The sequence below is a fragment of the Aspergillus fijiensis genome (genome assembly GCF_003184825.1).
Source record: "Aspergillus fijiensis CBS 313.89 unplaced genomic scaffold BO72scaffold_63, whole genome shotgun sequence".
In the NCBI taxonomy this organism is placed as follows: domain Eukaryota; kingdom Fungi; phylum Ascomycota; class Eurotiomycetes; order Eurotiales; family Aspergillaceae; genus Aspergillus; species Aspergillus fijiensis.
The window spans coordinates 160,508-183,973 of record NW_024469039.1 but is presented as its reverse complement, the minus strand read 5'-3'; the positions used below and the strand labels follow the sequence as shown (position 1 = coordinate 183,973).

The following is a 23,466-nucleotide window of genomic DNA, read 5'->3' as shown; positions in this document are numbered from 1 at the left end:
GACAATCTTTGGTTGTCCGGATTCTTTGTGTGGTTACTATAGCCTTAAAGAGGCATTGTCTAAGTAAAGAAATCTCCCTGTGCAAGTTCTTTGTACTGGAAGATTAAGATTGTCATTCAACGAGCTGTTGACAATGAATTGTTGTTTAGTAACACAAGTCTGTCTGCTAGAGCGCTCTAACCACTATATCGTGAGCAGTGAGCTTAGGGTAAGATCTTGCCTAATCAGGCTCAACCACAGCGACAGCATAGGGCTAGCTGGCAACTCACCTCTCCCGCCAGCCAGATCGGTCCAAAACCACCCCCCAACTCAAGACGACACAAAAGTCACGTCAGGGAAAGCTGCCGAGGGTCCGCTCAGTAGGTCCGACGTTCGCCCATAGACGAAGTACCGTAGTGCGACGGTAATGTACGAAACGATCACGTTCCTGGCCCGCAGCCCGCCTATAGTCCCAATATACCCGGCCTGGACAATCTGCTTGGCGTCGTCTGAGATATTCAGAGCATCGACAAGCACTGGAAAGTCCGAGAACGTATAGTGCTTCGACTTTGCGAGTTTGAGTTCGAGTTTCCATCCTCGCAGATGCGGCCAAACCGCTGCCCAGCTGGCGTCGGTTGCCTGGGTGTGGTTCGCATTCCCGAACATCAGGAACGGGCGCGATAGTCCTTCGTCCACAACAGACCCCCACAGTGACCCATCCAGGTTGATGCCCCCGACAAATCGAGAGTCGACCAGCAGGGTCTGCGCGGCGGTGGCTCCACCTAGAGAATGACCAAAGATCGTAACTCGATCCAGAGAGAGTAGCTGGGAATTTTCCCGGCCCAATGGAAAGATTTCCCCGAGCGTCGTGCTGTTCTGAGTCTGATTCAGGACGAATCTCATGTCTTGAACGCGGACATTCATTGCTGAGCTGTATTGTGCATCTGTAGTGATGTTCCCGAGGATTCCGACCACCGTGCGGCCATCGGGGTATTCCACGATGTTGGCATCGTACGGATGATCGACGGAGATGACGGCAAATCCGTAGCTGGCAAGGTCTTGGAGCAGCGATGTGTACACTAGTCTTGAGATTTCCAGAGCTGGTGAGAACAGCACGACTGGGTAATTTCCCTGAGGGCTGGAAGGCAATGGCTGCTGCTGGGTTTGGGTTTGGATCCGAAACGACTCGAACGTCCCTGAGGGTATTCCAAACGGCTGGAAACTCTCATCCTCATACCTGGCTGTGGCATTCGGGATGTATGATGTGGAAAGTACACTTCCGCAATTTGCCGGGGTAAAAGTGGTGATCATGAGAGCACGTTTTCCTCCTTTAGGGTCAAAAGGATCGGTTCGAGACAGATCGACTAGTTCACTTGCCTGGAGCGTGACATCGCACGGTCCGGTGCTCGAAGGCAGAGGAATATTTGCTGTCTGTCCGAGACTGAGAAAGAAGGAAATGGAGGCTAGGATAACTCGGATCATGTTGGCGGCCTTCTGAAGATGAGGGGTGTGAAAAAAATTCGACTTGAAGAATGGAATCTGATCCGAATCCAGCAGCAAGCCATCATGGACTTATACTTGAATGGTTCGAGGCGCTTGCGGTGGAACTCGATGCCATACAGTAGACATTTGACAGACTGAGTGAATTAATATCGTCTGTGCACGACAAGCTAACCTTGGAGTTTCATCGCAGGGCTTGCCCACGGGAGACTGGTCTCAATCATGACGCCTCGCAGTATTGCTCAGGTAATTGCCTCATCATCCCCCGGTAGGTACCTGAAGAGAACTCTAGGATAGACTTTCTCTTGGATCCAGTGCAAAATGGATGATATGTGAGGCATTTAAATTATCTTATCATAGTTCGCCTACTAAATGACCACCACCCCGACCCCCCTAGCTCGGGGCAACATGTAGGCCTGAGCTACAGAAGGTTTAAGAGGAGCAAACCAACAAAGGCGTAGACCTCCAGCATGCGTTATTTATCCATAATAACGGACTATATCTGTCTCAAGAAGATGCTATCTCTTGCAAGGCTGAGAAGATGGGATGTATGCGCGAATTATTGCACTAACTGGTGGGACCCATGCTGACCCGATTTATCCGAGCACCACTGTCATGCGTGGAGAATAAGCATGCTAACCACCATTGAGCTTAGCATCCCCATGCTAGCCAATGACTGTCAAATGAAGAAAGCATGGCTTATGTCGGAGGTGTCTGTGCATTCTGAATTACTGCGGGGCCGCGTCACCACGACGCTTGCTATAGGACTTAAAAGACGGCTGTGTAGCATTCGAAGAGTTCCCCTTCGACATTGGTGTCAGACATGAATTCTATTACATGAAGAAAGAAATCTGGCTAAACTAATCTATCAACCCTGAATGAATAGAAATCAGATCGCCCAGAGACGAAGTTCTATGGTGGTAAGCCATACTTTCTATTGGGACAAGTCGCGTCCGGGTCATAATGGCAGCACACCTGGTGGAATCTGCAGTGCCCACGAGACTCGATTGAGAACCTACCCAAAGACATTTGTTGCGACGGGCGACTCGCCAGCTCCTCTGGCACCCACGCAGGCCGCTCGGCGATCCGGTCCAGCACGAGTTCACACGCCTCGAAGTCGATGATCATGACCCGTCCCAGCTCCGCATTCCACAGCACGTTCCGAAGCGCCAGGTCCTTGTGCATAACCCCGAGGTCCTCGATCTCGTGAGCGGACGTGGCTTGATGATTGTACTTGTCCCATTCATCCACGGTCGTCACCATTCCGATCTCCTCGCCCCCATAGCCCATCAAAAGCATGTGGCGAACCCGTCCGAAGCCTTCTAGCTCATATGGCTGCTGCAGGTTGATCTTGCCCAGGAACACGGGCACCGCGGACCCCTGTGCTGCCATCAGAATTTGCGTGTACACATCCGCCTCCCGTTCGAGGCGCGGCCAGATACAACACAGGGTTCCTTTTCCGACCACCGCGTATCCGAACCGGGGAGAGACGACCTTGAAGGGGGCGCCGGAGCCACCAGGGCGAGCAGGGCGTCCGTAGCCGGGCCCGACGATGGGCATCGCTCGCTCCAGGTTGTGATCCAGTCCCAATTGGATCTGCTCCACCAGCTCCTCCACAGTAGTGGGATGGTGGGTGCTGCCGTTGACTCGGTGCCGTTCGACGTTGGGACACTGCTCGTCCAGCTTACCATGGCGCTGCAGGCCCAGCAGGCATCGTTGAGTGCAGTACTCGTGGGCCCTGAGAACATCACGGTCAACAGGAGAGTCTTCCCACCGATCTTTAGGTGCATGGGACGCAGAAGCTGCGGGCTGGGTCGCGGCTGGGCCGCCTGTCATAATTGTGGTTTTCTGTCTCGGTTCCTTGCTTTCTTTCGAGGATGAAGTAAGATAGAAGGGGGTAACAATAAGATCACGTAGGTAAGATTTGTACTGGTATCTGTACTGTACATCTCAGGTCTTCCGATGCTCAAATTGACCAGATTTGTTTTGAATTGAAGTCTCTCTATGTATACAGAAGGTACGACTGACTGCTGCTCCTGTGGAAGGGGCCTCTCGGATATGGAACTCCCCATCGGGTCAGATCTACTTGAATCTGGGCGAGCATATTTCTTTGCTGTACCAGAGATCCAAATGATTTGCACGGGGGCCCCATTCGAGCCGATCGTAGGGGATTTCCCTGCGTAGATGACCATGCAGGAAGGGTCTCTGTAAGACTGATGTGAGATGCCTCTGGTCACATTGCCTCGGACTTCATCATATGCGCCAAGCTTCCACGTATTCTACAATACACACATCTTAATACACATCCACTTCTCACAGCTGGGAGCCTTTTCTTAACAGCTCATGACTATCAGACTCTGCGCGGGTGGTCATGGTTGTAATTTTGCGACTCAATATTCATACTATTTACAGTTCTGGTGGCTCGCGATCGTCGCATTCAAATTTTTGCAGGGTCGGTCCAGGCTTCGTCCGCTGGTGTGCTCGGGAGGGTGTCGACTGGTTACGGTTTACTGCTGTGCATGTGATGCCTATTGGAATATATTTGGTTCTCGGTGAGGACGCTCTAATGTCTCTTTTGAGAAGGATGTCAGATGGAAAGGGAAAAGTGATAGACAGCCAAGCACAGTCCAGTGCTTATTCAACTTCACAAAGGGCTCACAGCATAGCGAAAGCTTTCCGAAAGAGGTGTAGATTCCGACGGCGACAGGGGAGCCAGCTGCGCAGTTTAGACCAATCAACATGAACATGGGGATCAGGAAAAAGGGGGCGGCGAGAAAAAAGAAAAACTAAAATGAAAAAAGGAAAAAGAAATGAGCCCAGCCCGGCTCGATCAGGCAACCTTACGATCTGGAGTCGTACGCGCTACCAATTGCGCCATAGGCCCATGTGGGTGACATCTGAAACCATCTGTATAAATATATACTACATGTATTGCTCTGCGCTCTCATCGAGCTTACCGGGCAAGATCCACTTTATGGTCGGGCTACAAAACAGATGAATCTGGACATTATACATGCACCAACCTATGTTATTGTATCTTTCTTAGACTCATACATTTATGTGGTGGTTTCTAATCTTCCGGTAAGGCTAGCAGTTTGAATGTAGATTGTTCCATGGTTTGCTGAGTGTGAACAGTGGTTATATATTTCCTGCTTGGGTTATGTCAACCGAGGGTCACTCTCTGTCAACACCAAACCGAACTAGAGAATTAAAAACCGCAATGAGCCCTGTGTGAACCCACACAGAACATGGCATCGACATCGACACCGACACAGATTTACAGCATAGCCCACCACCATGCGCGCGTAGACCCGAGATTCTGGAGTCAATTCTCATCGAACTCGGCATACACACCCTTATTGCTATAGCCCAGCCCGTACGCCATTACTTGATCGCTGAATTGACCAGCATCCGGCAGAACCCTTTTATCAGACTATATTCGGCTGCGGACGGATCGGATGTGGGTGTCTCCCTTTAGATCCGCCCGTCGTGTCGTTAATTACGCGCATCGCAGCGTCTGTGCTGTACAGGTACCGTGTTTCCCCGGAACATGCCAGAGGTGGAAGTCGTAGCTGATAGGAATACCTACTGGTCGGATTACCCACTGCCTGAGCAAAGGGGTTGGCATGGGGATGTAGATTTCTCTCCTCCTGCGATGTGACGGTGGCAAAAGCGCAAGGCAACCGAGGTCTGCGGGCGAAATTTGGGCTATTGCAGGATGAGCGCTGTGCACAGTCCAATCCTGGTCGTCGAGTATGCCTACTCTAGGGCATTCTCTCAGATGCTCGTGGTCTTTTAGTTGGCCGGCCGTGATTCATATTAGGTGGACGGGTATAGACCATAAGATAATCCCACTGGACCAAGTTGCCCAACAAGGCAGATGAGTCTGGCAAGTACAATCGTCGAAGTCGAGTACTGCAACGGCTTTGCAGGGGTGGTATGACTCAAAGAACGTGAAAGAGCTGGCAGAACTGTACAGTATTTGTTCTATTTTTTGAAGAGTTCGTGGGGAGGACTACTGTCTAAGGATGGTCGGCTATGTCGCGGTGAACAAACCGCATGACTTCTCAAAAAGATCAAAAACTGAAAGTACGGAGTGTAGAGCGATTGACCAATTTGCAAAGCTACGACAAGCGAGGAGAAGTTCAGACTTGTGGCAAATTGATTGGTATATTCCAGCAGCATCTCGCAACTTCAGCAGGTTGTAACTCAGTCTTTCAGGAACACATGGCCGGTGCATTGACTCCTGGTGTTTCAGCAAGGCTTACGTATGTGTTTCATGTTTGTCGGGGCTAACCTAGTTTTTGATGCCTGAAAATAGTCCAATCGTTATCGCACCGAAGATATTTCCGTCCATTTGCTTGGAGTCTTGGACCGATCTAGAGTTCCGGACTAGTGACAGACCCACCACAGCCATGAAAACAACGTCGCCATGGATCCACCGGCTGCTGCGGTCGACTGCTAAAATTGATTCAACGAGCCGGCGTCAACATTCGAGCCAATGGGTACTCTGCCTGTCAGTACGGCATCAGCCTGGATATGGTACCTAAGTAGTGACTAGTGGCTAGTGCGTCCTCTGACCACACCTAGTACCACCCCACACTCGCGGTTAGGGCTTGGATAGGTGGCCATCATTGACTTACGCAGCAGCGGGGCTGTCAGCAGTTGGTATACCGATTCTAGATTCTCAGCCATGCGCCCACCCAAGCACCATCGTCCATGGCCGCGATGCCGGGCGGACCGGCGGTTGCCTGCCAACTTAGGGCTCGCTTGCCTATATAACACACGTTCCCCTACTTCATCACCAATATCTCCATCGCCTGGTCAATTGAATTCATCATTCATTCATTCCTTGTTCGAATCGTGTGCTGTGCACCCAGTCTTTCCTTTTACTGCGTCAGGTCATTCACTTGTCCCAAGACAGTCTTTTCCCAATCTCGTCCGAGAACCCATTCATTCAATCCTTTGGCCTTGTCCAATCATTGTCCGCAAGATGCCCTCTTTCGCCCATTCTCTGACCGCTGGCCTGCTTGCTGCTTCAGCTGTTGCCTTCCCGGTTCAAACTCGGAGGACCAGCCTACAGAAGCGCTCTACCAGCAAGCGCGGTGCTGCGTACAATGATGCTACCCTGGTGAGCACCCTGACCAACGACGAGGCTGGTACCGTGTCGTGGTCTTACAACTGGGGCAGCTCTATGGGAGGCGACATGCCCTCGGGCGTGGATTACGTCCCTATGCTCTGGGGCTCCGGCTCTGACTATGTCGATGGCTGGACCGACGCGGTGGAGACCGCACTCTCGTCGGGCAGCTCGTACATCCTGGGCTTCAACGAGCCCGACATGTCGTCGCAGGCTGACATGACCGCTGCCACCGCGGCGGAACTCTACGCGGAGTACATCACCCCCTACGCCAACAGCGCCAAGCTAGTCAGTCCCGCCGTGACCTCTTCCACTAGCAGCGGCGAGGGACTGGACTGGTTCAAGAGCTTCATGAGCGACTGCTCCAGCTGCAACATCTCCGCCCTCGCTGTGCACTGGTACGGTGATTCGGTCGACGAACTCAAGACCTTTGTCAACGAAGCCATCGAGGCCGCCGCCGATTACGACATCTCCGAGGTCTGGCTTACCGAATTCGGCCTGAGCGCCGACACCAGCGGTGTCTCCGACGCCGACACCACCGTGAGCTTCCTCGATGAGGCGGTCTCTTGGCTCGATTCCCAGTCCTCTGTGACACGCTACGCCTTCTTCTACTGCGCCAATAACTACATGTTCACCGATGATGCCGTCAACTCCGTGGGCGATGTCTATGTGTCGAGCTCGTCGTCCTCCACTTCCACCTCTACCTCTTCCTCTTCTGCCTCGTCTACGTCGTCGTCAGCGTCGTCAGCCTCCTCTTCGGCCACTTCTTCGTCGTCCTCTTACGAGTCTTCCTTCTCGGCATCCAGCTCCTCCTCGTCGGAGTCCTCTTCCTCCGACTCCTTCACATTCAGTTTGGACTCTAAGATCGCGCTGTTGCCCCCCGTGCAGCACTCCAACTAGGCTATATCTGTGTCGTACTGGTAGATGCGATACCCATACCATAGATCTCATAGTTGGAATACATACTTTTTCATTTGACTCATTCGTCCGTTTTTTCCTTCCTCTTTTTAATATTTATTTATTTTTTGGTTCTTTGTTTCCCTGTCCAGGTCATCCAGGGTATCCAGACCAATCAAAACTGCTTCGACGTCCCAAAGATCGCGTACCACTATCTTGTTGGTGTGCCTGAGTGTGAAATTGTGGATGGGTGTGTTTGTGTGTGTATGCGCGGGCGCGTTCCGCGTACCATGAAAAAAAGAACGCTTTTTTCTTGGATAGAGCCAACCAGATTGTCCGGGTAGAATTCCCCGACGGAACTAACTCTGTGTCCACAGTTTGGAAGTCTAGACTCATTGAGGTCGAATGGGTGGGATGGCGGAGGCCGCGTGGCCTTTCCGGCTTCAGCCGAATCAGCCCTAATTAAATCCATAGTTAAGTCCGGCACTGCCCGCCCCGGCATTCGGCCTTCCCGCTGACGTATTCATACTCTACAGGGCCACGCCACGCCATCTTCAGCCACAGTCACGGTGGTTGGTGTCCCACCTTGAACGATTTGTTGTCTTACTGATCATGATACCAGGTGTTATTCGAGTCGCTGGCTAGAAAATGTATTATAGGGCCTCCCCGCGTCATGAGAATTGCTTCACCACGTATCCTGGCCTTCCTTTCCCGGAAAATTCGCCAACAGCTGGGGAGGTTCGGATCTCATAATGGATCCAGAGCAGATTTATGATTTGCCTATGTCATAACCCATAATCTGGAGGGACGTGTCAAGCACCATTATGACAAGCAAATGAGCGAAGCCGCTTCCTAACCTATCAGTCAAATGACTCAGTCCCCCAAACCACCCCACAAGCAGACCGTGACAGACTCCGGCGGGGGAGCGTCTGAAATCCCGGGGCCCCGGCATAGGGCCAAGGAGTTATTGTACAAAGCCACCCGCAAGGCTTGACTTAACTCTGATAAGCCAGCGGCGTTTGTTCATGAAGGCTGGCGTGTGAGTGAGCGACACCACGCCACCTCCGGCGGCTCAGGCGCCATCCCGAAGATGCATCAGAGAGCAAAAGGGAAAAACTCCTGCGGGGGATTCCTCTTCCCCCTCTTTTCTCACCACCAAGACTTTTGCATAAAGCTTGACACTCGGGGAGGAATTTAATGTGGCACATTCAAGCTTTTTTTTTCTGTTGTCCTTTTTTCTTTGTCCGCACGGCCCGGGTTCACCATGGCTCTCCCTCCCAAATGGTATCAGTTTCTGGTGTGTGTCTTTGCGTCGCTGGGATCGGTGCTGTACGGATATGATCTGGGTGTCATCGCCGAGGCACTCACCAGCCCCTCGCTTATCAATGCCTTTAACGCCGACGCGACCAAACGCGGAGCAGTCACCTCCGTCTTCACCGGTGGCGCTTTCTTTGGTGCCTATTTTGCCGGTCCACTGGGCGACTATGCCGGCCGGAAATGGACCATCTTCGTCGGCGCCCTGATCTTTTTGCTGGGCGGGTACGCGATCTTTGAGCAGCGCTGGACTATTGCAAGGAGGCTAACGGAAACAGAGGCTTGCAGACAGGTGCGCAGAGCTTGAGTTATTTGTACGCTGGTCGAGCCGTCGCAGGGCTGGGGTGAGCATATTACCGAGATCCAGGGAAGCGCGTGAGCTGACTGAATGGGTTTCTTTCATGGGTTGAAGAGTCGGAATCTTGGTCATGATTGTCCCGATCTACCAGGCGGAATTGGCCCATCCGAACATCCGCGGCCGGATCACATCCCTCCAACAGCTGATGCTCGGGGTGGGCTCCCTGGTTGCGTCGTGGATCTCCTGGGGCACCTTCATCAACTTTGCGGACGATGATTCCCGCCAATGGCGCGTCTCCCTGGGGATCCAGATGGTGCCGGCCGTCTTTCTGGCCGCGCTCATCCTGCTGTTCCCCGAGTCGCCCCGCTGGCTGATCGATCATGGCCGACTGGACGAGGGCCTCGCGACGCTGGCTCGCCTCCACGCCCGAGGCGACACCTCCGACGCCTGGGTGCAGGCTGAGTACGAACAGATCACCGTCTCGATCGCCCAAGAGCACGAGGCCGAGGCCAAATCCTACAAGGAGCTCTTCACGGACCCGTCCTGCTTCCGCCGCCTGTTTCTGGCGTGCTCGATCCAGGCCGCAGCCCAGATGACGGGGGTGAGCGCCATCCAGTACTTCAGCACGACCATCTTCGAGCAAATTGGCATCGCCGCCAACGACACCCTCAAATATCAAGGCATCAGCTCCATCATCGCCATCATTGCTCAATTCTGCTGCATGATGATGATCGACAAGACGGGCCGTCGGTGGCCCCAGATCATTGGCAATCTGTTCAATTGCCTCTTCTTTGTAAGCACCCCCTTCCACCAACTGTCTCGACCTCAACAGAACCAAGAAGACACAAATTGAAGTATAAACCGCGCTAACAATCTCATCATCAAGGTCATCCCCACCATCCTCATCGCCAAATTTCCTCCCGGCGTCTCCAACAACACTTCCGCCAGCTGGGCCTTCATCGTGATGACGTGGTGCTACAACTTCTCCTACAGCGCGACCGTCGGCCCCCTGACGTGGATCATCTGCGCCGAGATCTTCGACACCAAGACCCGGTCCAAGGGGGTCTCCATCGCCACCATGACCTCGTTCGCCTTCAACACGATGATCGGCCAGGTCACGGACATCGCCATCGACAATATCGGCGGGTGGCGCTTCTACGTGGTGTTTTGTGTGTGCAACTTCACGAACGCCATCTTCTTCTGGCTGGTGCTGCCCGAGACCGCCCTGCGGCCCCTCGAGGAGATGACGGCCCTGTTCGAGCATGAACCCTGGCTGGTGCCGGGGTCGCAGACGAAGGGGTTCATCGCGCGCAGGCGGGCAGGGGCGATCATGGAGGAGTTGGAGGGGGATGAGAAACCGGGGCGGCTGACTTTCGTGCATGCGGAGGGGAAGTGAGGTTGCTTTCGCGGTTGGAGGGAGGGTCGGGGATATAATATTTTTGCATACAGAACGTGGATATGTGGTGTTATATTGTAACTGGGCAGGAACTAAAGTGACTATGACTATATGAGGTGGAAATTAAATCTACCCGTCCTACCGGCGAAAGAGGCAAGATCCAAGCCCTAACCCAGTCCATCATCCTCATCCACCCTGCTAGTATGTAGGTATCAGAGGATCAAAAAAGCGACCTTCCAACCTCTCTCCCCCTCCCATGGCTGCCTCAATCTATAACACTCGCTTCTACCACACATGCAAGCAATATAAACCGGATTCTTTGTTATACCACTCTTCTCCGACACCCACCATACACCTCTGATGGTCTCCGGTTACGCCGAGTCTTGCTGTAATGGTACATATCTTCATTCAAGGTCGGCCGCGGCATATTCCTCTCCACTGCTTTCATGTCTCAGCATCTCATGAAACATCCCCTGAAATCTCCCTATATAAACGCTAATGGAAATCTACTGCATCCTATATAGCCAAACTGCCGGGGACTTCCAATTGCTCTTTCAGCATAACAGAAGTGTTCCGTGTGCCGAAGAGCCAGAACGCAGTGGACTCCGAGATTCTCTGATGCCCACGAGGCCATATAAGTACCTCTCACATCTCGTATTTCTATACGGAAGTCTCATCATCCCCATCCGCCTTTGTGACAAGACCACCGGATCGACATCACAAAGCACGAGACGAACAAGTGTTTTTGAGTTCCTCTATCACTTATATCAAAACCGTAGCCATGGCACAGCCGCAGCCACAGCAGCCCACCCTGTTCGACCAAGTGGTGACCATCCTGGACTCGGTCTTCCCGCGCGCGGAGGGATACATCTACCTCCGGGGCTGGTCGACCAACACGTACGACGAGAACCAGGTCCTGAACGAGTTCGTTGAGATCTCGACCCCCAGCTCCGGAGTATTCTTCACCATGTTGGGGGGAACCCAACCGGGGGTGCCGGAGGAGCTCTGGGCGGGGCGCAAGCGCTTCTTGCACCTCCAGAGTCTGGCCCCGGCCTCGGCGGGGCGGACCCTGGATTTCAAGGGCATAGTGCTCATCAACCGTCAGTGTCGGCTCTACGCCATGAACCGCGACTGTGAGCCGAAGCGCCTGTCCGCCGACCCCTTGGCCCTGCACACCCCCGTCAATAGCCGCTGGCAAGATCACGCGTACAGTGTTGCGCTGGAATCCGCTGAGATCACGCACCTCTTGACGCAGTTCAAGTACCGGTGCCGCCGGAACCCGCTTTGGATCCCGCCTCCTGGAGCCCAGTTTCAGTGATGGGTGATGGCTGGGGCGTGTCCTGGCCTTGATGACCTGATTTTTCTTTGGTAGATTCAATAATACTTTTATGATTTAGATAAATACACCTCCCTTCCTTGATACTTTATTATCCGCTTCGGAGGCGACTGGCTCTGGCAAGCTCGTTGCACACGGGCTACATATATTTTCCCATGGTTTGTACTAGCACATACGACCACAGGGTGTGGAAAACAGGGCTTCCCGTCCGCTCAGCCGTACTTAAGCCACACGCCGGGAGGTTAGTAGTTGGGTGGGTGACCACCAGCGAATCCCTTCTGTTGTATGTTTTTGTCTTGTTGGTCGCACTCTCCATCCTTGCCAATGTTTGCGACGTCATCCTTGTTCTAGGTCCATCCTGGTAAAGCTGTTCAATCAAGAACATTCAGCACTTGGCGGCATTCAGCCAGCCGCCTGAATGTCCCGATTCGGGGCTGGCTACATCACTGGCGCTCAGGGCAGGGCGGCAGACGAGATTGACAAGCTCGGCTTCGCGCTGATCGAGCTTTCTTCTTCTGCCCGGCTGGCTGCTTTTTCTTTTCCTGCCTTTTATGTCTGTGTTCCGCTTTACTGGCCTCGGCATCCCCCCTTGTAAGCCGAGGGCTAATCCAGCGCTGTGATGTGAATACAGAGCTGGTTCCCTGTATTACTGAAGCCGAACCATAGGTGTATTCCTTGAATGTGTTTTTGGAATGAAATGACAATATCTTTGAGAGAAAAACTAAGATTCAATTCACGCACAATAAGACCTTCCGGTCCATATTCCCTCACGCATTATCAATAAGCTGCTGGATTTGGATGGGATCGAAGGGTGCAGTCTCCACCTCCTCCCCGCCCTTATAGAGAACCGTCAAGGGCATCTCGTCGGGTGAATGCGGCGGGAGAATGAACCCACTGTTCACAATGACCAAGTCCACCTCACCCCCCCGGGTCTCGTCCGCCTCCTCGAAGAGTGGAAGGAGAGGCGAATTGGGCCCCATCCACGGAGGCCAGTAATGTACCACGACGGACTTCGGGGTTTCGTTGATCGCCTCGATTACTTCGCCGGGACTAGAAGACGAGACGGAGGTCAGTCATCGGCGAGGAAATGGAGGGGAGGGTGAACCCAGGCATACTCTCTAAGGACTTTGACAGGCATTTTGTGGCAGTATTAGGCTTCGAATTTGGTCTTGATTGATAGAGATCTTAGATTTGGTCTTGGTCTTGGGGTTGATGGATATGCTGGGAAGCTGGCAACAAGCCGAAGCAGAAACGTGGCCTGAAGCTCAATTTATAGAAGCATTTGGGGAATACAACGTAAGCTTTCAGCTGCGGCTTAGCCCAGCCACGCTATGTGGATCGATCTTGTTGTCGTCTTATCACATCGGCTTTGGTGGAGGGGCTGAGTGGGCGATACGACTGAGTAAAGTTCTCAGCTCGTGGGTCTTTTCCTATTGTCGGGAGCTGACCGGCTCTTCTTACTACTCAGTATGGTCTGTAGTTTTCAGCTCGAGCTAAAAGTGGATTAGATCTGCAATCTCTACGTCATCTGATGAATCAATCAATGGTAGGGTCTCCGTAGTTCAGCTGATAACAAATTGTGGTTACCGCGCAAACAGCGAGTCATGCTGGGTGGATCTGCCCCACGGATCTCCGAGAATCGACTCATCTCATGCAGATCACTCTCAAACGCAATCGTGAAGTCCAGCTGCCGCTCCCTCGATCTCTGCTACTTTGTTTATATTCTCCTTCGCAGTGTTTATACTCATATAGCTTGGCTTTGCGTACTGGAAGCCACCAGGGCGCGAATGGGACAGACGGCCTTAGGGCCTCGCTGGAGATAACCCTATGCCGCCACAATTGTCTTCAAGAGCAACACGTTACCTGCACTGATCATTCAGAATCCCACCTGCAAGAAGCTACGCTTACTCCAGTATTATCTAATCATGTCCTGGGAGCATCGAGAATAGATTCCGCATTGATTAAAGTATAGACAACAGGCAACTACTCAGCCACGGACTGTCTTCGCCCTCTGAGCCGCCGCCTCGCCGGCAAAATCTTCCCAAAGACCGCCCCCTGAGTCAACCCCGAGCCCCCCGGATAATTGAAGGCGAAGAAGCGCCCGGCCATCGCCCCAACCGCCCAGAGACCCGGCATGACAAGCCCCTCCTCATTCAAGACGTGCGCCGCATCATCCGTGCGCAACCCGCCGTAGGTGAACGTGATGCCACACATGACGCCATGGGCCACAAACGGACGCTGGCCGAAGGACAGAGCCCAGTTACTCTTCGCAATGGCCAGCGCAGTGCCTGTAGAGACATGATCGATGATGAAAGCATTGAAGTTCTCGACCGCATCCGGAGGCGTGGCGGCGTTGTACTGTTTGCGCTTTTCTCCATCGAAGAACTTGACCTAATCTAAGCTCAACCCATGACGGTTGACGTCGGGAGGCGGGAAGTTAGGGCTCTTGGCCAGTGGTGACATGGCAGGGAACATTGACTGTCGCACTGTCTGATGTCCTGGCTCATGCTCCGGTAGCCTGTTCTTCGCCAGACAACGTCTTCATTCGTTATAAGAGGCTAGCCACAGCTTGTGGGACGACTTGCCCAGACCCCCTTTTGACATCTGATTCAAGGCCGGCGAAATCAATAGCAATGTTCTCATCTCCGCATTTAAGAGAGACTGTTAGCTCCATCGGAAGATACCAGTGCCAGCCCATTCGGAATTTCCTCCTGGAATGCTTGTTCCATCCGCCACCCCCCGGTGTCCGCCGCCTCGCAGCAGCCACTAGAACGCTAATTCAGGCACTTCGCCGAATGCCCTGGCTAACGAGACCCTGCACATTGAAGCAAAACAAGACACAGCTGGGGCTGTGGAAGCTCTCAAAGATGGACTCATCGAGGCCAATGTCACAGATGGTCAGTCTGTTCCCCGTTCTTTTGCAACAAGGATGGCGCATCATGTGTACAGTGAAAGAGGAGAGCGACGACAGCCCAGCAAGAGATGTAGCGAAGGCGATCTTGCAAGTCCTAGCCGACTACACCGTCAATTGCCAGAGGGGTGGACCCATGTCGTGGGAGAATGCGGAAGGCTTCCTCCCGACAATCATGAGCTTTGTGCAGAAGCAAGAGCCTGCTCGAATGGTTCTGCCTGCGTTATCTTTCAAGTCCCAACTACCAGGATAAAACCCTAGGTGTGCTCCCCGATCTGGGGGAGGAGTTGGCCTTGCAGCATCTAAACGGGCTTTGCCTGAACATCACCCAAATATATTTGCCGGGGGCAGAGGTACGTATTTCTTCAGAGGGTCTTGTACATAACGGTAGGTTTATTTCCTTTCTATTATATAGTTCAATCTCCACCCAACTGACAAGTACCAGACATCCTCGGGGTCCCCGATGAAGTGGTTTGGGACTATGGCGAAGCATTGCGCCAGATCGCCGTGGACCAGAACCTGGCTCACATTCGATTCATTCGGCTGGCCGACCTGCTGGAGCACCCCAGATCCACGAAAGAGTTCTACGTGACGCATGCATCCCGCCTGCGCCGCGAGCTCACCCTGCGCTTTCAGGACCCTTCTTTCGACCCCCGGGAGGCCATAAATGCGGACATGGACCTCCTCCTCACGTATCGGGGGTACATCAAGTTCCTAACCAAGGATCTCGCCCATCGCCCAAAGCTGGCCAAGTCTGAACGGGCGCGGGTCGAGGAGATTTCGCAGACGGCGCGGCGCATGCTTGCGCGTGGGCAGATCTACGCCTCCGCCATCAAGGCCCAGCGCGGGGACTATGTGCGCCTCTCCATCCACGAGCAAGACCAAGTTCTCCACCTGCGTGGTCAGGATCGAGAACGCCGCGGACGGCGGCGCCCGGCTGATCCCCGTCATCGACCGGCTCCTGTATGACTACCGGGTGTGTCTGCGGCTCGCCTAGGAGGTGGGCGATGTGCTTGTCAACGACATCACGGCCATGCTGCATACCCGCACCGCGTATTGAAACAATGCGGATCGGGAACTGTGGCGGACTCATTGCGATTGATCCCTTCAAGGACGGCGATCGTGTTTCCTGTATATCAAAGCAGATTGTAGAAAACTCCAATTTCCACGGCTGGTTGCCTTGTCGGTCTGGGCGGATAATATCTCCCTCTATCATGCTGAGCTGCGGTCGTATTTTTGTAAAAGACATGCTCAAAAGGGGATTACTGCGTGTTGGGGTCGAGGTCATTTAGCTTGGCGTAGGCTATACCTTTGGGCCTTTCTGACTGGAGTCTCGATGTTGGCTTGGTGAACGAAGCCTGGGCGCTTGGCCGGTCGAGGCTCCTCTCTATGTTCGTGCAGCGAATGAGGAAATATCCCTGCCGTTGCTTGGCTGGTTGTGGGGCTGCAGATGGATTTTATCTTGCCACACGAATGGGTGGGAGATGCGTAGACGAAGCGGGCAGGCATCGGCCGGTTCATTTCCCAATCCAGCCGAACGCTCATTGCCTCGGAGCTTGATGTGGTCTGTTTTTGAGGGAAAGTGGCCCCTTCTCGGAAACGATGGGCCTAATGAATGTCGCCGGCTGGCCTCGGAGTCTGCTCACTGGACCAGTCTAGCAGTATGGTAAGGATCCAGGTAACATTTCTCCGGGCCGCCGAGTCGGGTGCACAAGCAACCAGCCAGGTATCCGGTAGGATGCTGTTCATCTTCTCGAACGGTGAGACTCATGCTTCAGTCAGCAGTCAGCCCACCCCCCACGGCCCGGTTCAATCAAATGCAAGGCCAGCTTGTACCCCATGGTGGACCCCACACACTCAATCGCCGCCCGACAGAGCATGATCCGATCCGGGTCGGCGAAGGGGCAGTTGACGACCACCCACATCGGCCAGAGCAGCGTATACCCGTTGGCCAGCTTGGCATGCTCATGCAGCCGAAATCGGTGGCGTGCCTCTACATCGAGATCGCCAAGCGTACTCGTGACCGTCGCGCAGATCACCTCCACCAGATACGCGATCCCATCCAGCAGGAACATCGCCGGATCATCCGGGAGCCCCAGCACCGCCAACTCGGGTAGGGAGGCGTGTCGGCCCTGCAGGAAGCACCACTCCTCCCAACAGTCGAGGAACTGCTGGTAGAACGAGATCTGCGCCGCCTGCACCCCGGCCAGGAAGCAGGTCGTCCACGGATCCCGCGCACGAGACTCGGACGTGCTGTGGAAATCGGCGGCGGTGTGGTGGTGCTCGGAGAGCGGCGAGGGTGTGGGTGTGGGTGTGGGGGTAGGATTCTCGTATTGATTGCGCCAGTGGTTGGGGATGGTGGCTTGCCAGTTGTGGAGCTCGATCAGCAGGGTGCACGCCTGGACCAGCAGCGCGTGCAGGGTGTCGGCGTGGATCGGGGACGAGGGGCTCGTGCGCCGACGAGCGTCGGTGGCCTGCATGCAGAAGTCGGAGAGTTTGCCCGTCAGGATCGAGGAGCGGATCACGGTGCACGGGTGCGTGATCCCGTCGAAGGAGGGCGGCATGCAGGCATATCGGAATTCCCGGCGGATCATCGCCTGCACTTGCTGCGGGGTGGGCTTAGGGCGCACTCTCTTGGTTGCAGCGGGAGGGCGTGCTGGTACTCACCATTTGGGTGTATGCCCAGCCGCATAGGCGCCGGCTATACTTGTTGCTTCTTGATGGGATGCCGCGCAGTTGCATAAGGGAGTAGATGCCGGGGATGTGGGGGTTCAGGGATCCTGTCGTCGCACCCTCCCCACTCAGATCCTGGCCAGGTGCTCGGTTAGTCACGCTCGATATGAGTGTTCGTTGTTTATCCTTGTCGGGCCATCCTACCGAGAACATGCTCAGGAACAACGAGGCGGCAAAGATCTCGTCGCGTACTTGCGCCTGGCTGAAGCTCAGTGCCTGATTCAACAGCCGCAAGGCCAGACCATAGTGCCTTCGTGCATTGATCTGAAACTTGGGCACCCGCGCCCTGTGGAAGAGCGTCAGGTAGGACACCGAGAGAACGGCATGCTTGAAGCACGGATCGTTGCCCCGCTCTTGGAAGAGGTCCGGGAAGAAGGCCAGATGGCCCTCGCAGGGCGATCGCTGGACTTTCAGCACATGGTGGTGGTGAAAGTAGCATAGTGACATCAGCTCGCTGTCCTCGGGAATGATTGAAGTAATCGTGCTTCTTGGCTGCATCTTTGCGGAGTCGACCTTCTTCTGCTTCGGCCCATGTGGGCTAGAGGGAGATGACCTCGCGTTTCGGACGACTTTCAACTTCCCGGCAGTGCTTCCCTGCGCAAGCTCATATCCTCGGAAAGCGAAGGAGTCGGGATAGCCCGGACAAGAGACCCCATGCGTGCTGCAGCGCTGACAGCCTGGCTTGCCTTCATCGCACTGTACTTGGTTGTCAGTATACGTACAACTATTGCAGAGAAATTTAGAGCAACAGAGAACAAGTTCCCTCGTACCTTGACCTTGCGCTTGCGACAGAGAACGCAGCCGGAGCTTAGCTTGCCTGGAAAAACCATCTCGAGGAGGCTGCGTTGAATGCATGCAAACGATGGCGAAGGAACAGAGTTTATCAGATGATCAGATTATCAAAATCGCCATGGCTCGACGCTTATTTAATCTGATTGTCGTAGGAAGGCATCTGCGAAAGAATGTATCTGATTAGGGCTTGGCTTGAGCCCTACCCGGTTCCATCGGGCTTCTGCCGCCACACTAGCCCCGATTCAGTACCGGCTTGCGAGAGCCAAGACCTCGGACTTCGGCGGTAATCTGATAGAAATCATACAATCCTTGGTCCATGGATATCAGGGTGGGCGTTCCGAGGATAAAATGGTCGGCTGTGGTCCAGAATGCATCAGGCACGTAATCAACTCTTTTTTTTTTTTTTTTCGCATGACAATCTCTTCGATCTTAAGCATAAAGCATAATATTCTGACATCCGAGATGGGTAATCCCAGGTATAACCGTGAAGTATGCCACCTACCTCCCCAATCACAGTAAAGCAGCAGAAGCTAAATAGTTGCGTGGAAGCAGGACGGCCGCGAGCTCGTTCTTCTGCAACACATCTTCTCCCTGCCTCATCTGGAGACCTCCCTCCGTGGCAACCCGGCCGCAGTCTTGGCAGAGATTGACCGGTTCGCCCGAGAGCAGTCCCATCTGATTCACATTGGCCCGGAGAAAGGCGCCGTGGTCTCCTCGCTTATTGCCGAGCGAAAGCCGCAAATGATGGTCGAGCTTGGCGGGTACGTCGGATATTCGACCATTCTTTTCGGCCACGCGGTGCGCCAAGCCGGAGGCCAGCACTATTTCAGTCTAGAGATCAACCCCGTCAGCGCGGCCATTGCAAGTCTCCTGATCGACTTGGCCGGGTTGAAGGATTTTATCACCCTGCTGGTGGCCCCGGCGCATTTGTCTCTGGCCCGGCTGACGAGGCAAGGGGTGTTCGACGATGGCATTGACGTCCTCTTCCTCGATCACTTCAAGGATCGCTATCTCCCTGATCTCTGGCTGGCCGAGAATCTGGGGCTGCTGAAGCCGGGTAAGTCCGTGCTGGTCACGGACAATGTCTCGCGTCGTGGGGGTCGACAGGAGACGGACGAGCCGAACAAGCCACATTATTTGGACTGGGTGCGGGGCTCCGTAAAGCAGAAAGAAGAAATTCTGCAACGCTTTGCATTCAACGTGCCGTCGGATGTGCAGCTTGCAGAGATGGTGCGCGGGGGCGGCGATGCAGCTGCGATATCTGCGGGGTGGGACCTTGCTTTGGTTCCTGGTATGCCGAGGATGACCTATGAGTCCCTAGGTCAGTATTACACGGGACGAGACGATTTCAACGAGAAGGTATGGTGGCATTTTCCGCCTATGACCGCACTGACTGGATGCTGACTGCACGTACAAACAGGATGTAGACATTGCTCAGCTGATTGCACAGTAGAAATGGTGTCCGTCAGACGGGTCGCTGCCAGGCACTCACGGGCGGTTGGAAACCAGTTTCGATGCAGTGATCAAGTTATCAGTTTTGAATTCATGTCTCTGGTATCTAATGCTTGCCGAATCTTTTATTCTGGAGAATCATGTGATATACGCGGCCGTACGCTGTTCAGTCCACATGTTGTTATCCGATAAGGTCTTTAGTTCGAACCACTGTGCTGTATTGCTTGACATAGTATCACCTCAGAGCAATATGCCTTCAGGTCCGTAGTTTCGAAGCATGCATCACTCTTGATCATTGGGTATCTGATGATATGCTGTGCAGCTGGGTCGGGCATAAGTGAGGTACTGGTAGCATTGCTGCACAGTACATCCGCTTACTTGGCCACACGTCAATAAGCCTCAACAGTGGTTTGTTTCATGTTCCAGGAACATACATTCCTGGCTTTTCAAGGGTTGTTCTTCAGCTGGAAGTGTGCAGGCAGTCAAAGCTGAGGAAATGAGTTCTCGTGACATGATTGGCCGTGCGCAAAGAGCCAGCGTACCTAATCGGACCTCCTTCTGCGGTGTCCACGGTCCTTCCATTCACATCTCTCCTTCGATATCACGGTTGAAGTTGATTGTAGTCTCCTCTCAGTCTTTCCGAAGCCATTGATCGACAGGTAGGAAAGGATGCATACCGTGTACGTACCCTACAGTTGAGGAAGGTGATCTGACAGGGGCCCACATAGCGCTCCACCCATGACATGCCTGTCAAAGACTCCCTTACTTTGGCCACAAAGTCAGTTCCGGCACAAATGCTTCTGCAAAAGAGTGCATGATGTAGAGATACGGCAGAAGTGGCAATAATAATCATGAGTAATGGACAGTAACTTGACCTAACTAACGGTGCTGATTCTAGGTGGAAATGACGACACCCTAAGCAAACAACGCGTCCCGCGCGTTGTGACGAACAAACACGCATAACTTAGTTATCTTATCATGGGTGGAATTTGATCCATCACATTCATCTCACATTCAACACATCCAAACTCTCCTTTTCCCTTATTTTTACCATCCACCCCCAATTCCCATTGCTCATTCTATCTTTATTCCTTCCACAGCTCATCTCATCTCACCTCACTTCCCTCACACAATGGCATCTGAAACAACCAACATCCCGCGCAACAAGCGCTGGGCCGCGGTCTCCGCCTCCGGCAACGCCGATGTCGCCTACCACCTCTTCCTCAAGGAGAAGCCCAACCCCTACGAGTTTGTCTGCATCTGCCGGGTCCCCAGGGCGGAAGAAGACGAAGACAATGAGGAGGAGGACAGCGAGAACGAGAACGACGAGCCCACGGCCGACTGCGACACGGGCGAGAGCTGCATGTGTCGCAAGCCGGCAGCCGACCACCCCGACCACCGCTGGACCATCTCGCGCGCCGGCATGCAGCGCTTGAACACCTACCAGGACATGCTGAATCTGCGCAACCCGGATGCCTTCGACATGTACACCTTCAACGACCACGCCGGCTACGGCGCCATCGAGGTGGCCCAGAACATGCTGCTCGACTTCCAGGAGGCCGCCGGCAACTGGAAGGAGCAGTGGGCCATCTGCGAGGCGCTCGCCCTGCTGTTCAACACCGACTCGCTCGACCCCATGGTTGGGTAGGACTCACTCTCTGCTGATACAAGTGCCATGGGCGGTGCTAATCCATTTAATCCATTGCCAGAATTGACGACGGCGACCTCTTCGGGGAGACTATGATTATCCTCGAGCTGATGTTCCTGAGCATGCTGGCCGACCTCGAGCAACAGGGTCAGTTGGCCCACGTGCGCAACCTCGGCTGATTCATGGGGATGGTCGCGCGGGAAGCCGACGCCATGCGCTCGGACGGGTTCATCGAGGCGCCAGAGGGGAAGAAGAAGAAGAAGACCTACGCCGGGGAGCACTTCGTACCGTATCTGCTCGCCTACGGCGCCAAGCACAACATCACCATGTACGGGCCGTCGAACATCGCCGACATCATCGCTGAGGCTGAGGAGGAGGCCGAGGAGCAGAACGTGGAACTCCCCGCAGCCGCCCAGGATCCCTGGGGCTGGGCGACGTGCTTCAAGGCGTACGAGCGCAAGAACAAGGCCACTGCCTATGGGGCGGGCAGCCGGGGCAAGGCGGCGATCGGTGGAGACTCCCTCGATATCACCACCTACTCGCCCGCCGAGCGCAAGGCGCAGAGCTTCAACAAGAAGGATCCCTTGACCAAGGATATGATCAAGGCGCTCAAGGACGGCATGTGTCTGAGCATCGGCTGAGCAGTGTGCTTTTCTTGTCTGTTGACTCTTGAAAGATGACAGGTCATGTCAGGTTGAGTGGCTCTTTGGATGTTCTTTTGTTTCAGGGTTGATTTTGATAGCGAATGGTCTGGTTGCCCCGGCTTTGTTTTGTGATTTCCGTCTCCAGGCCGGACCTGTGCTATATGTGTGTATCAAGCGAGAAGAGTATTTGCGATTGCTACAGTGGAACTAGCTATGCCCGATTTCGAATTGAGTCTCAATCGGATTCAACCCGAATACCACCGTAGGGAAGCGACAGCCCTCTTCTTGTGCTTGTGCTGGGGAAATTAATGTGGGGTGCGGAGAAACACTTGAGCTCGATGACTAATCGCCCTTCGCAAATTCCCCCCCGCAGGCGCGAAAAAGCGAGCGAGTCACATCGACTTCAATTGTCACTTTCCCAACTATACTTCCATCCCGTACCGGCAATGAATCCCTTCCACCGACCATCACAGACAGCAGCCACCTGGCGCAAGGTCGGCCTCGCGTCCGACTTCCCGGACGTCGACTCCGAGGATGCCAAGTCGCGGATCAAGGCCAGCTGCAAGGCATTCCATGTCCCCACCACGGCCACCACGGACGAGTGCCCGTCCGACACCCCCGTCGAGGCGGACCTGGACATGCCGGGCAACATCAACGAACAGGTCCTCGTCTTTCGGTACAAGGGCAAACTCCATGCTATTGACCATGTAAGCCTTCTTTATTCTAGATCCTATGAGTTTTGTGTAGACCAGCAAGCATTGATGCATATATACCCCCAGCAATGCCCTCACGCCCTGTATCCACTATCCTGGGGCAGCGTCTTTGACATCGAGGACTTCGGTATCACTCTCAGCGCGGGCATCAACTGTCCCAAGCACGGGTGGTCGTTCGATCTGTTCTCGGGGCAGGCGGACCGTGGCAACTACAAGCTGAAGGTCTGGGAGGTGCAATTGCGCGATCCCCCGGCGTCGGATGAGGGGGCCGCAGAGCCTGTCGAGCAGGAGGTCTGGGTGAGGCGAAAGCAGCGGATTGGCTAGGGTGAGTAACACGGATTGACGGTCCGAAGCTGATGGTATGTGCGGCCTCTCAAGCCACGTGCCCGTTGTGGATGGTCATACTGAGGTTCATCGATGCATATCGCGTTGTTGTCGCGGGTGATGTCTTCACACTGGATCCGTCCTTTTGTGGCGACCTTGGTTGTGATATGCAGTCAGCGTGGATACGGGGTCGTGAAAGTCCCTTGATTGTACATAGCTCTAGAAGTCACTTGGCAACAAAGATGTACATTAGTATGGGGCTGGCTGTAGAGAGACGCTCACCAAGTCATTTCTGGAAGGCGGCAAACGGCCCCAGAGCACAACACTATTGGCCCAGTCGCTAAACAGCAGCCGAGAAGGAAGCCAAAAAGGAAACGTGGTGCTAAAAACAT

General features: G+C 54.1%; 12 protein-coding genes and 1 non-coding gene across 13 annotated transcripts; 7 read left to right on the top strand and 6 right to left on the bottom strand.

The window, feature by feature from the left end:
* Nucleotides 1-159: 159 nt before the first annotated feature.
* Nucleotides 160-1,743, bottom strand: BO72DRAFT_452014 (PAF acetylhydrolase family protein). The gene has a single exon (XM_040945635.1). The coding sequence runs from the start codon at nt 1,459-1,461 to the stop codon at nt 310-312; it is 1,152 nt and encodes a 383-aa protein (XP_040797210.1). The 5' UTR covers nt 1,462-1,743; the 3' UTR covers nt 160-309.
* Nucleotides 1,744-2,295: 552 nt separating this feature from the next.
* BO72DRAFT_452013 (uncharacterized protein) lies at nt 2,296-3,469 on the bottom strand. The gene has a single exon (XM_040945634.1). It carries the CDS (start codon nt 3,313-3,315, stop codon nt 2,392-2,394), a length of 924 nt encoding a protein of 307 aa, XP_040797209.1. The 5' UTR covers nt 3,316-3,469; the 3' UTR covers nt 2,296-2,391.
* An 821-nt stretch (nt 3,470-4,290) lies between these two features.
* On the bottom strand, nt 4,291-4,363 carry BO72DRAFT_t256. Its single transcript has one exon. It is a non-coding gene; the product is annotated as a tRNA-Trp (tRNA).
* A 2,109-nt stretch (nt 4,364-6,472) lies between these two features.
* Nucleotides 6,473-7,516, top strand: BO72DRAFT_438088 (glycoside hydrolase family protein; the record flags this gene model as incomplete). Its single annotated transcript, XM_040943373.1, has 2 exons — nt 6,473-6,523; nt 6,563-7,516. 2 exons carry the CDS (start codon nt 6,473-6,475, stop codon nt 7,514-7,516), a joined length of 1,005 nt encoding a protein of 334 aa, XP_040797208.1.
* A 1,158-nt stretch (nt 7,517-8,674) lies between these two features.
* BO72DRAFT_531300 (sugar porter family MFS transporter) lies at nt 8,675-10,795 on the top strand. Its single transcript, XM_040950355.1, has 4 exons — nt 8,675-9,052; nt 9,106-9,171; nt 9,240-9,918; nt 10,012-10,795. The coding sequence occupies exons 1-4, from the start codon at nt 8,778-8,780 to the stop codon at nt 10,519-10,521; spliced, it is 1,530 nt and encodes a 509-aa protein (XP_040797207.1). The 5' UTR covers nt 8,675-8,777; the 3' UTR covers nt 10,522-10,795.
* Nucleotides 10,796-11,302: 507 nt separating this feature from the next.
* BO72DRAFT_500324 (uncharacterized protein) lies at nt 11,303-11,839 on the top strand (the record flags this gene model as incomplete). Its single annotated transcript, XM_040948898.1, has 1 exon — nt 11,303-11,839. One exon carries the CDS (start codon nt 11,303-11,305, stop codon nt 11,837-11,839), a length of 537 nt encoding a protein of 178 aa, XP_040797206.1.
* Nucleotides 11,840-12,593: 754 nt separating this feature from the next.
* On the bottom strand, nt 12,594-13,041 carry BO72DRAFT_248934 (uncharacterized protein). Its single transcript, XM_040940006.1, has 2 exons — nt 12,973-13,041; nt 12,594-12,907 (listed from the first exon to the last, which is right to left on the bottom strand). The coding sequence occupies exons 1-2, from the start codon at nt 12,993-12,995 to the stop codon at nt 12,625-12,627; spliced, it is 306 nt and encodes a 101-aa protein (XP_040797205.1). The 5' UTR covers nt 12,996-13,041; the 3' UTR covers nt 12,594-12,624.
* Nucleotides 13,042-13,840: 799 nt separating this feature from the next.
* Nucleotides 13,841-14,320, bottom strand: BO72DRAFT_500322 (uncharacterized protein; the record flags this gene model as incomplete). The annotated part of the gene is made up of 2 exons (XM_040948897.1): nt 13,841-14,248; nt 14,279-14,320. The coding sequence occupies 2 exons, from the start codon at nt 14,318-14,320 to the stop codon at nt 13,841-13,843; spliced, it is 450 nt and encodes a 149-aa protein (XP_040797204.1).
* A 476-nt stretch (nt 14,321-14,796) lies between these two features.
* BO72DRAFT_500321 (uncharacterized protein) lies at nt 14,797-15,765 on the top strand (the record flags this gene model as incomplete). The annotated part of the gene is made up of 4 exons (XM_040948896.1): nt 14,797-14,952; nt 15,017-15,155; nt 15,214-15,623; nt 15,682-15,765. The coding sequence occupies 4 exons, from the start codon at nt 14,797-14,799 to the stop codon at nt 15,763-15,765; spliced, it is 789 nt and encodes a 262-aa protein (XP_040797203.1).
* Nucleotides 15,766-16,546: 781 nt separating this feature from the next.
* BO72DRAFT_519275 (Zn(II)2Cys6 transcription factor) lies at nt 16,547-18,331 on the bottom strand (the record flags this gene model as incomplete). The annotated part of the gene is made up of 4 exons (XM_040949692.1): nt 16,547-17,374; nt 17,436-17,576; nt 17,646-18,197; nt 18,272-18,331. 4 exons carry the CDS (start codon nt 18,329-18,331, stop codon nt 16,547-16,549), a joined length of 1,581 nt encoding a protein of 526 aa, XP_040797202.1.
* A 383-nt stretch (nt 18,332-18,714) lies between these two features.
* Nucleotides 18,715-19,903, top strand: BO72DRAFT_531299 (O-methyltransferase). The gene is made up of 3 exons (XM_040950354.1): nt 18,715-18,782; nt 18,846-19,652; nt 19,714-19,903. Exons 1-3 carry the CDS (start codon nt 18,756-18,758, stop codon nt 19,744-19,746), a joined length of 867 nt encoding a protein of 288 aa, XP_040797201.1. The 5' UTR covers nt 18,715-18,755; the 3' UTR covers nt 19,747-19,903.
* A 1,265-nt stretch (nt 19,904-21,168) lies between these two features.
* On the top strand, nt 21,169-22,034 carry BO72DRAFT_480449 (uncharacterized protein; the record flags this gene model as incomplete). The annotated part of the gene is made up of 3 exons (XM_040947634.1): nt 21,169-21,389; nt 21,455-21,540; nt 21,598-22,034. The coding sequence occupies 3 exons, from the start codon at nt 21,169-21,171 to the stop codon at nt 22,032-22,034; spliced, it is 744 nt and encodes a 247-aa protein (XP_040797200.1).
* A 417-nt stretch (nt 22,035-22,451) lies between these two features.
* On the top strand, nt 22,452-23,403 carry BO72DRAFT_531296 (Rieske (2Fe-2S) protein). The gene is made up of 2 exons (XM_040950353.1): nt 22,452-22,744; nt 22,817-23,403. Exons 1-2 carry the CDS (start codon nt 22,484-22,486, stop codon nt 23,072-23,074), a joined length of 519 nt encoding a protein of 172 aa, XP_040797199.1. The 5' UTR covers nt 22,452-22,483; the 3' UTR covers nt 23,075-23,403.
* Nucleotides 23,404-23,466: the final 63 nt, after the last annotated feature.